This window comes from Astatotilapia calliptera, chromosome 6, assembly GCF_900246225.1.
Source record: "Astatotilapia calliptera chromosome 6, fAstCal1.2, whole genome shotgun sequence".
Lineage (NCBI taxonomy): Eukaryota > Metazoa > Chordata > Actinopteri > Cichliformes > Cichlidae > Astatotilapia > Astatotilapia calliptera.
The window spans coordinates 26,612,422-26,623,769 of record NC_039307.1 but is presented as its reverse complement, the minus strand read 5'-3'; the positions used below and the strand labels follow the sequence as shown (position 1 = coordinate 26,623,769).

General features: G+C 43.1%; 1 protein-coding gene across 4 annotated transcripts in view; it reads right to left on the bottom strand.

The window, feature by feature from the left end:
• Nucleotides 1-67: 67 nt before the first annotated feature.
• Nucleotides 68-11,348, bottom strand: part of fhip1aa (FHF complex subunit HOOK interacting protein 1Aa) — a 30,355-nt gene continuing 19,074 nt past the window's right edge. For all 4 annotated transcript variants that reach the window (XM_026171381.1, XM_026171382.1, XM_026171383.1 and 1 more), the window contains 10 exons: nt 8,926-9,606; nt 7,266-7,424; nt 7,051-7,137; nt 6,304-6,471; nt 5,973-6,052; nt 5,583-5,785; nt 3,282-4,286; nt 3,008-3,186; nt 2,736-2,856; nt 68-2,072 (listed from right to left, as the gene is read on the bottom strand). In XM_026171381.1, the coding sequence (XP_026027166.1) occupies nt 1,873-2,072; nt 2,736-2,856; nt 3,008-3,186; nt 3,282-4,286; nt 5,583-5,785; nt 5,973-6,052; nt 6,304-6,471; nt 7,051-7,137; nt 7,266-7,424; nt 8,926-9,606 (2,883 nt within the window). In that variant the 3' untranslated portion in view covers nt 68-1,872. The remainder of the gene's footprint in view (nt 2,073-2,735; nt 2,857-3,007; nt 3,187-3,281; nt 4,287-5,582; nt 5,786-5,972; nt 6,053-6,303; nt 6,472-7,050; nt 7,138-7,265; nt 7,425-8,925; nt 9,607-11,348) is intronic.

Below are 11,348 nucleotides of genomic sequence, written 5' to 3'. Positions count from 1 at the left end.
AGCTCCCTCTGGTGGTTGTCTTAGTCACTGCTTGGAAATGGAAAATGTTTACTCAGCACACACACACTTCAAGTTCAAGATTTTTAATTATTATTATTATTACTATTAACAGAGGCATTCCTTTGTATCTGAGACAACAGTGAACAGCAGCCTGGTTAAATCTTGAACACAAAACAGATCAAAAGTCGTATCAGATGAGTCTTTGGAAGATAAATCTACTGAAATTGGTTGATCAACTGCAGTCGTGCCACAGAGGTGTTAGACAGTGAGTGGCACTGTGGTATTAGAAGGCTGATAAAGTGCTCTGCAACATTCATAAAGACCTATTCAGCGGTCCTGAAAATGGCTTTGACTTGTAGATTTCGAGCCGTTTTGTAAAGAAAAAATAAACGTATTTGTATCAAGTAGGAATCAAACAATTTAAAATGAAACACAAAGTTTCATGTTTCAGATTTAAACCTAAAAGTAAAATCCAACCTTCTCAGCTCAACTTCTAGATAAGACCATTGACCTACTCGGTGTAGTTCACACATTCCTCTGCTCAATCAAAAAAACAACAACTACATTTTCAGCTCATGCGGCAAAGTTTCATATTGCTCTTGTTTAACTCCTTCACAAATCAGGCAACATTGTGAAGTGAAATCATAACTTAGACAACAATTTGCAAGTATTTCTATGTTGGAAGGTTCATTCAGAAGAAGCATGCTTTGTAACAAAATATATATGTATATCTCATAGCATCTCCTTATACTGATAACCACGTGCAGACTAAATTAAAGGCAATTCAAAGCAGGCTACCTTCAACACAATCCAAACTGATTTTCAACAGATGCAGAACTATGATTGAAATTTCAAACTGATCACAGCTAACACAACACCCTCAGCAGACGAAGGACCGCACGCTTAAAAACAAACAAAAAAAGCAACTAACCTCATCAAGAAAAAAAATGGCAACAGAAAAAAAGAGCTTAAATACCCCGATCCCGTTACGAAACATGCTGAACTTAATTATTCTTGATTGTCACCAGAACATACAATATGTACATTATGAGGCATCATAAAGGTAAGGCAGACAGTTAAATACGTCACTGCTGAACCTGGTTTGTCGGTTTTTCGCAGATATGGAAAGGCGCAGAGGCCACAAGTGTGGAAATCTAGTGCATCGTTTCACCTACAGCTGTTTAAGAAAATCTCCTGAGGTACCGTCGTGAATCAACAGGGAAGGAAACAAAATCTAAATCTAACACGATGATTTTGTGGAAACGCCCCTTCGTGAAGACATATTTTCGCCAAAGAATTAAGTGTCACAACAGTTGCATAAGAACAAAGTTTGGGTGCGTTTCTGTGAAGTTGCCAGCACTGCACCTTGCAGTGATCCATAGACGCAACACTTCTGAAAGGCCACCTGAGTAATATCGAGTACCACACTGAGCAGCGGATGTCGTACTGTGGATGGAGCTGGTTGTAGAAGACATTCGGGTTGAGGTCAGGACCCAGACGGTTCAAATAAGGGCTGATGACTGCTTTAATTCTTTAAATGTCTACAGTCTTTGGTTAGTGGTGGAGCTGGAGCCTTAGTCATGAACATTTCGGCTGGTGAAAGGCAACAAACTGGTCAAAGTTTAGAAATCCTCCTTGGCTGCCAAATTCTTTCCAGAAGTGGAATGAATACATTTAAAAAGTTCATGAAGTTTTTCTTTTGCTTGGAAAATAAATACTCTATATTTTTAAAAAGTAGTTGTATAAAAATCACTGGATCTAAAAAGGTTTCTATCAAGCGCTGCCCAAAAAGGACATAAATATCAAAAGAGACTCTTTTTATAATCTTTCCTAGTTAGGCTGGACTCTTGACGGAGGCCTAATGGGACACAATTACTCTTCCATAGGAATGTAAGATAAGATGGAGTGCTCTTGTGCAATTGCAGCCAGTTCTTTAAGGAACTCAGTGAAGAGGATGGTAGCGAAGACCTCGGTCCGCTCCAGGGAGATAGCTTTGGGTTTTGGTGGGGGTGAATTCTTTAGGATCCTTCCCCCCTCGTGGTGGTTGGAACTGCTGCTGCCGCCGCTTTTGTCTGTGAGGATAAAGATTGAATGAGTTGCACCGACTAACAACCACGTGAATACGCTGACATACTGTACATGCAAAAGTCTGGATTCAAAGATATTCTCTAAACATATTTCCGTTTCCTGATTTCTAAATACTACGCTCTGCTCGTCTAAATAATTCCCTTTAAAATTCCTTTCTTCTGACAACAGTTTTTCAAGCCTGCTCAGCTCTGAACCTACAGGGAATATAGTTCAAAACCCCGGCTAAAGCTTCAGGGCTAGAAAGAGAAAGCAGCTCAACTCCAAAGACACACAACTTAAAGAACTCAGCACAGGCAGTTAGATTTATTCTGGTACCAAACAGGAGCCCAAAAACAACCAATCAGGAATGCCGATGTTGCCTTGAACCATATTTAACACCATGCTGGTAAGGCTCAGGAATAATAAACAGTAAATCTAATGCAATCTGCCTTACTAACCATCTGGAATCTACCAAAATACTTCCCAGAAAGCTTTTACAAACAAACTATTCCTGTCAGGGCTAGCAGGGTAGCTTATGGGTTCTCACAGTATAATCAAAGAGATATATACATATATAAATAGATACTTGATTTTTCATACTGTTATAGAGCCATGTGCAGATTTCAATAAGAGCTAAAACAGAAAAGGAGAATCTGAGCTGTTGTCACCTGTTTCTATGAACGAGGGCTCCCGAGCCATTAGACAGTGTTGGGCAGCAGTGATCAGCTCTGTAAAGTCCTTCTTGCTGGCAGCCAGCTCCTCTATCTGGTTCTTTACAATGGCTAGTACCTAAAACACAAAGCAAAAGCAACATGATTTGCATGTGCACCATTTACAGAGGTGATATGATTAAGGCTCAGATAAAGACAAGCGACTTAAAACTAAAAGTGCCAAGTATTTCCAAATCCCCCAACTAAGACCTCAAAACTTGAGGGGTTACCTGGTAAAGAGAGCGAACAGTCGGCTGAAAAACCAAGTTGGTGTTGAGGAGGAAGGAGCGCAGCAGAGGCTGAGGGTAAGCAGCTAACTGGGCCAAGATACCCGTCAGCAACAGGTTGACATGAAGCGAGTTGGATAGCATGTTCTCCAGACGAGATAAAAGCACGCTGATGAATGGACCTGCAGGGAAGGAGGTTCAAAATAAAAATTCTTTCCAAATTCATTTTTGAACAAATGATGAGACTCCTACAGAGCTAAGATATTCCTCAGCTCACCTGTAAAAGGTAGTGAATGGTTTTTAGTCGCACTCCCGCTGCGAAACCTGTTGATTGTCCCAAATGGTGAATGCAGTTTCTCTGGCTCTGGCGTTTCAGCAGAGAAGGAGGCGAAATCCATCTCGTCCTCCTCCACCACCTCCACAGGCGTGATGGGCTTCTTCACCTCTCTGTCAGCTTTGACCTGTTTTCCACCTGCTTCGGGGTCCAAAGTGCGAATGAGCTCTTCATACTGAGCCAAGAGATCGTCACCCAACGCTACAGCAGTCGTGTTTTGGAGGTTGGCGTTGCAATCCGTCTGACCATTAGCCTTTGCGTCCAAGCTATTCCTGCTATTATCAACGATCGCAGAGCCTGGAAGTGTTAGATTGAGCCCATTTTTGAGGGGAATGTCAGCTGAGCCTGGCTTGGTTTCTTCCGTTTGCGAGCTACTGGGTTTACTGGTGCGCTCGACATCGCCGGAGTCTTTCTTTGCGATGAGATCGTACACCATGACGTCATCCTGGAAGTCGTTCTCCTCGATGTATGAGCCTTTAACCAACATTCGTGCTGTTCTCCTCATCTCCTGGATGTGCTTCGGGGGCTCAGCAGGAGGCGGAGGGGGAGGTCTGCTCTCTGCCGGAGCATCGGCGGTCTGCACGGGGCACGCGTCGTAACTGTCGTCCCACTCCAGCTCCAGCTGGTTGACAGGAAGCGGGTCTGTACCCGGCAGCACGCAGGATCCTGCTTGCGATGCAAAGGGATGTTGAGCTTTCTTGAGAGCGATCTGGGGGTGCCGACTCGTTAGCCCCGGCTCTTCGAGGACGCCCGGCTGGTATTTCTCAGGAGGTGGGTCCTCGCCATCGTACGGGGCTGACCACACCCGGCAGGCACGTATGCAGCTGCTGATGCTCAGACGGGCGTCGTAGAGGTAATGAAGATAACTGACATCCAGGTAGATTTCTGACCCGATGGTGCAGGAGTTTCCTGAGCCATCATTTTCTTCAGAGAAACTCATTTCTTCCTCTGATTTAAAAAAAAGAAAGAAAGAAAAAAACAGATAAGAACTGTTGATAAAAGCTGGTGTGCCTCAGCACAGCACTCACACAGAGCACAACTAATGAGTTTGACATGTAACTACAGGGGGTAAAGTGATGTAATGCATCGAAACAGCGGGAGATCTCGCAATTTGATAAAATACTCACAATCAGCCCCGTTACATGTTGGTTTCCCAATTAAATGCAGATCTACACCTTACAGTGCGCCATATGTCTGAACAGATTTGGGAAACGTTCCATTAATAAATTATCCCATTTTCATTTTAGTTCCTCAACCACCACATTAAAGGATTTTTTTTTTTCACCATTTATGCCAAATTTTCTGACATGTTATTAGGTTATAATATCCAACGTTTCAGTTACCTGACTGAGTGAGTTGATTTGAGCCCATTATTCAGCCAGTTAGACTAACTAACCAACTGGAATAACTGGAGTACTTGACCATGCTTTTCTACTTGGGTATTGACAGATATGGATACTTATCCATGTCTCTCAGGAATATAATATATGTGGAAAGATCCGAGAGCATTTAATAATTTTTAAGGTATTACATGTATTTAAAGTTTGTTGTTGCCATGACAACAGACACTGTCTATTAATCTTTCCTTGGGAAAAGAAAAGGTGTTAACAGTTAATTTATTATTTTTGTTCTGTAACGTTAAATACAGTTAACAGTGTGCATTTTAACATAGTAAGCAAAAAGAATCAAGCTTTTCAAATAGAAAAGAACTGTTTTACACCATCAGGTTAGGGCTGAGCAGTTGATTGAATTTTCTTAATATTAAACAGCAAGCAAAAGCAAGTCGCTGTGTGAGGATCTGCCTGCATGAGCCAATCACAGATGTTCCCTGCAGTGCACTGCATGAACTTCCCTAGGTTTAGCTTGGATCAGTAAAAAAACATAAAAATTAAATAATTAATTAAAATAAAACGGAGCAACAACAGATAACAGACCGTCTAAACAACAATCAAATGTCTGGCACAGCAGGAGGCGAAGAGCTTCTCCCTTGAAGCAGATCATCATTTGATGTTTGGAAATATGCCAAAAAGCAACACAACCAACTTATTCAACCGCCTGAAAACGCAGAATTAACTGCAGTGTAGTTAATGCAAAATTAATAATTTAGGCTTCAGGAAGGCGGTAAACATGCTGGACGAAAGACTTCATCATACCAAAGTCACTGTGGCCATACATTTTACTATAAACACAAAAAAAACCTGCAAAAAACCTGCAAAAGTAATACTCGATTGTTCTATTTGTTACCTGTGTTTCCCGAATTGTCAGGAGTCTCTCCGCCCTTGGAAAACAGAATGGGGTCCAGCTGCCGGAGTGGCGGCGGGCTGCGATCGGGAGAGCAGCAGGATGGCGTTAACGCCAGGATTTTCGCTGCTGAGGCCGAATAGCAGTCCCGCTCCCTCACTACACGTCTCTGACTCAGCATCATGTGATTACAGGGGATCAGGTACCTGGGGAGGCATATGAGAGGGAGATGTCAGGAAAGCCAACGTGTGGCTGTAGGCAGAGAATGGTGAGGAGGGGACAGCGGGCAGATGGTAACAGCGGGAGGTTGCGAGTAAAAGCTCATCGTAATGTAAAGCAATTAGATGCAGCATGTTACCACGAGTGGGACGTGTCAGCGTGCGGGCCGCTCACCTTAATACGAGCTGCAGCATCACATCTTCACAGTATAAACCAATGAGAGTGCGGAAGAGTGCCAAGGACACAATCCCCAACTGTAGAGTTTAATCAAGTCAGAGAGACACAACAGAGCAAATTTTAAACACTAATTTATTCAGTCCTGAAGATATTTGCACAATAAATTTCACAATATAGGAGAACTGGTTAAACAATCACATATGTTTCCTGTAACAGTAGAAAGAGCATCTGGGACCATTTGTAAAACCTGTTCCTGGCTTATTAAACCTGAGCCATGCTCTATGTGCTGCATGGCAAAACTCGTTCCCTTAGCTGTGTGCTGGGTTACCTGGAAAGGTGTGTTGATGCGGCTGACTAGAGTATCCAAGACGTGGACGTTCTCGTGACGGTGGAGGAGGATGAAGGAGAGGAAGGTCTGCAGCAGTGCTGGCTCGGTTACACTTCGCAGGAAGAGGTCCAGGTAAGCTGTGGTGGTCATCACCTCCTCCAGGGTCACCTGTACACACGCAGGAATCAGTCAGCAGAGATTGTGTGAGTGCCACAATAAATGATCAAATATTAAAACCTGATTCTGTATCGTAGCAGTACTGAATTAAGGATTCATTTAAGCGAGGGAAATTAGGTAATTAGGTAATTTAATTATTGCGTGCGGTATTGCCTCATTATAAAAGAACTAAACAAATCATTGCATTATATAGAATTAAATATGATGTCCTTGACTATACATTAAATAGCCTAGAATATGGGTCGTCTTACACTTTCTTCCAACTCTCTCTCTTGATAGTTTAACCTAACTAGTGTCCTTTTTACCTTTAGACACAGCCCAGTTCATGGATTTTCTGATGCAAGCTCATATTTAATGGATGACAGTGACGGTGATAGCTATCAGCTCAATTAATTTCTTGGGTAGAGGGGAAGAAATAAGAGTCATTTTTGGAGTGTTTATGCTTGTATGTTTTTGTTGACACACCGCGTCGTCCTGCAGAATAACCGCTTTCTGTAATTGGGAAATGAAACAGCAAAATGGCAAGTACTTCCTTTTACCCAGGTGAAGAGAAATTGTGCTACTGCTAACCTTGTGGAGTGCTGGTGCAAGGACAGGCACAAGGAAACCATTGTAGATGTAACTAACCAGCTGGTCTCTGATATCAGGGTGGGCCACCTGGGAGCAGTCAATATCAAGGAGCATGTCAGTCAAGCGTGTAGCCAGGCAGGAGGTTGCAGCCATTTATCACACGTGAATGCATTTTTCATGAGGCAGAGCTTTTATCGTGCGGCTCACGTCTTCACCTGAATAACAGCGTTGCAGAATTCCAGTGAGTTGAGAAACTGGATGAGTGATGGCATCTGAAGCCAGTCCTCTTTGTGCAGGCAGTGCCACTCTTCATTGGGGACCTCCAGCTTGGTGGGCAGAGATGAATACAGGCCGCTCAACCCTGTGGCCAGCACCTGCCAAATGAGGTTTTTATATTTAATCTATGCACCGTTCATATAAAGTTTCCTCCAGAACCAAAATATAATTCAAATTTGTGGTTCTAAGTATAATTTACTTTTAATTTTGGGTAATTAATTTTCTTTAATTGAATCATTGAGACAAATTGTTTAAAATAATGACATTCCCATTACTCTCATGCATGAGGTAAGTACAGCTACATTATAACGGCCCATTTACCTGAACATAGGAAAAAGCACACTGTGTTGCACATACATGCATCATGTAATATAAGAAGTCTATTAAAAATCATCTGCCATAAATTGATTACAGAGAGAATGTTATAAACTTCATTAAACATTAACGAGGTAGCGTACCATATAGCAGATGCAGACACACACACACCTCCTCTGCTGTCAGTTTTACCTTAAGCTTCAGCAGATTTATTACTGTGTTTTACTACAAAGCTAAAACACTGGTGTAAATCACTTCTTGGCCTCTGCTTTGTAACTTGTAATGCAAATATAAGCGGATGCAGCAGTCTACATATCAGCCTGCTGCTTTCTCCTTGCACAGATTTATGCCTCCTATGGATCAGCTCAGCTCGGAGACCTTTAGCAGTATTTGAGATGCAACGTGACTAATGCTTTAATTTCAAAATAAGATTCCATCTTATTTTGAAATCCTTGTGTTCTGGGCCAGATTATCCAGGCATTCTGGGCATATGTCCACAGGCCTCAGACACAGTTGAGGGCCCACCCAAGCACCAAATAAAAAAAAAAGAAAAAATAATACCAGATTTTGATTCTCTTAAACTTTTTTGGATCATAAAAACATATATCATGGGCGCAGTGTAAGGTACCCTGCTCTCCACAGGCACACATTCCCATATGATCTGTCTAATTACTTAAGAAGCAAAAAACGTGTAATCATCAAATCAAGTTGGCGCGTGCCCATCGCATATTTGTGCCCAGGGGTCTTTAACTGGGCATGCCTGCATTGTAAGTACCAAGAACTGCTTTACAAATGCAACACAGGCTATACCAGCGCAACCAAATTAAAGTGTAAGATGAGTGACATTATTAGTATTGTAGTATTGTACACGTTCCTCTGCAGCATTATTCCGCTGTGCCCTTCTTGTAGACGCCAGTGGAACCAATTAAATTCTGTCTGCATTCAAACCTCATTTTGAAAGCACTGTCTGCAGCCGTGAATTAATGACGTTATTTACATGGGATTATCTTGCAGCTGTGCTGTAATCTTATAAATGCCACACATTTGGTGCCAGATTTTTATTTACCCTTGTTTTGGGGTTTGTTTGTTTTTTTGCTTTTTTAAGCGAGCCCATGAATTAATCACCATCTGCTCTCTGACTAATTATGACACCCAGACACAGAAATGTCAGGGAACAATGCTGCCAATGTTAGTGCGTGAGTGGGATTATTTAGTATTTAGGACAAAACGATTCCTTTTGAATTTTACGGAAAGTGAGCCGCTGAGCTTCCATTTGGGACTGACCGGACAGAAGAAGGTGTTCTCTGCGATGTGTTTGGCCACTCGCTCATTCTCAGCAGACAAAGACATGATGAGCAGTAAGGCATCTCTGGCTTGCTGGCCCACCGTGCCCTCTCTGTGAATAAAAGGGATGAGCAGGGAGAAGATGAGGAAGTTGGTGGCTCCCTGATCCTCGCTCGTGTGGAAAAACAGCTCCAGAATTGAAGGGTCCTTCGCCAGGACGTAGCACAGCTGGTTGAGCAGCAACACCAGCTCGGCTTCGACCGCAGGCGCAGTGGTGCTCGAACAGGAGGACAGCAGCATCATGAGAGGCCGCAGGATGGGCTTGTGGTGCAGCAGAGGCTGGCGCGCCTGGCCCACCAGCATCTCGTACATTTTCAGCTGCTCCAGCTTCATGTCGTCCGTGAACTCTCGACGGAGGCTCCACACAAACAGACGCTCCATCACGTTCTCCATCACCACAAACTCCAGGATGGGGCCCATGGCTCCGGCCTGACCGCTCTCCTCCTCCATCAGCAGGAACAGCATGTGCTCCACATAATTCTGCACCGCGTTTGCCTCGTCTCCAGGGATGGGGCCGAAACGAGAGCTGCCGCTAGAGCCGGCGGTGAGGTTGATGACACTGAGGGAGGACAGGGCGGAGCTGCTGCGCAGGGGATCATGCTTTTCAAGGATCTTCACTACCTACAGTACAAGAGAAGAGGATGATATGAGATCTTAGACTTTTACGTCACCCAAGAAAGTGTCTGTCATACAGATAAACTCCTGTTATCTTTGATCTAACCTCTGTGGTATAAGAGGTTAGATCTGAAATGTTGGCGTTTTATGATGCTTTTATTACAATACGATGCCATGAAAACCACACATGCTGGATTGCTAACAGACAAACAGACCCTACTTTGTGGGGGAAACTGTGTAATTGTTTTTAATGAAATACTAAATTGCCTCAGTTTAAACTTCTCAGACGTTTTCTATGTTCTTATGGGAATAAAATATGGGTTTGTGAGATTTGCAAATCATTGCATTCTGTTCTTATTTACACTTTACACAGTGTCCAAACTTTTTTGGAAGTGGGACTGTATGCAATACAAATAGGTACAATCACTTCCTTATTCCTGACAGGTTCAGTTTCAACAGAAGTGGAGTGGGGACAAGCAGCACTGTATGAATAAACTCACTTTGGTTGCACAGAATAATACAGTCCTTTGTGTATCCAGTCCCTCCCGTGTGTGTGTGTCTGCTGTGTAGAAACCAGTGTCACAATAATGGAGCCAGTGTCCCCAAGCTGACGCTGCTGCCATGACAATAACAGTCTGTGTATGAGATAACTGGGCATGGCTAATGGCAGCAAGAGAACAGAGTCTGTAATCCCAGCCTGAGCTCAGTGGAACAAGCCACAGGGATCAGTCCAGCTCAGGCTCTCCTTCCAATTCTGAAGTAACAGGAAGGAGGCAGGGGATAAGATTTTCCCAAACTGAACAGCTGGAAGAATGGAACCATGATCATGAACCACCTTACACTGGTGACGTTATGGTCGGTTCCAAAAGGGGTCAGTATTCACAGTGTTTTTTGTTGTTGTTTTTCAGGATTTGCCCAACGATGCTGATTGGTGGCATTATTTTACATATTAAGCTGGAACATGAGAGATACAGGGGCCTTTTAAAATGTGACGAAGAAGTAGGCTCAGGCTGGATCAATGTCAAATATTTCCCAAGAGCAGTCAGTCATTGTTATGCTATGGATGCTGGCATAATAGTGCCATAGATATGGGAGGATCCTCAAATGACAGTAGTATCATATTGCCAGCCCCCAGTGCCTCACTGTGTCTGTGACAGTAACTTCAGTTAACCATCAGACAGAGCAATGGACACATTGAATCATTCAGAATAACATTCATGGTTTAAAGACAGATCTTCACTGTACTCAATTATGAAAAATCAAGACTGCAAACGCCAGTGAGGAAGGAAAAGTCAAATGTCATAGCAAATTCAGACAAAACTGCCAGATTTTCTTGACGACTAAAATGAATCAGAGACCTTTACAGGATCCCCATAAACACGCTGCCCACACTACACACAGACTACAGTTAAAGACTGTTGCCAGCAACTGACAGATCACTTAACGTGACGCAACACACAGCTCCGTGACGCCTGGAGAGAAGCTGATAAGAGCCAGCAAATGAACCTAAAGCTAATCTTCAACTCTGAAACAGCCAGAGCTTCTCACACAAAGACAAGGTCATTACTTACAGCGTGTTCACTGTTTTCTGAGCTGAAACAAGTCAAGAGCATTCTTATCAGGCTAGAGATTAAGTAAGAATGAAAACAAAACTCTGTGTGAGGTGGATTTGTGCTGCCTGAAGCAAATCGAACTTTAATCCGAGCCCAGAGTTTTTGATTACGGCTACTGTCAAGATGGGGATGAAA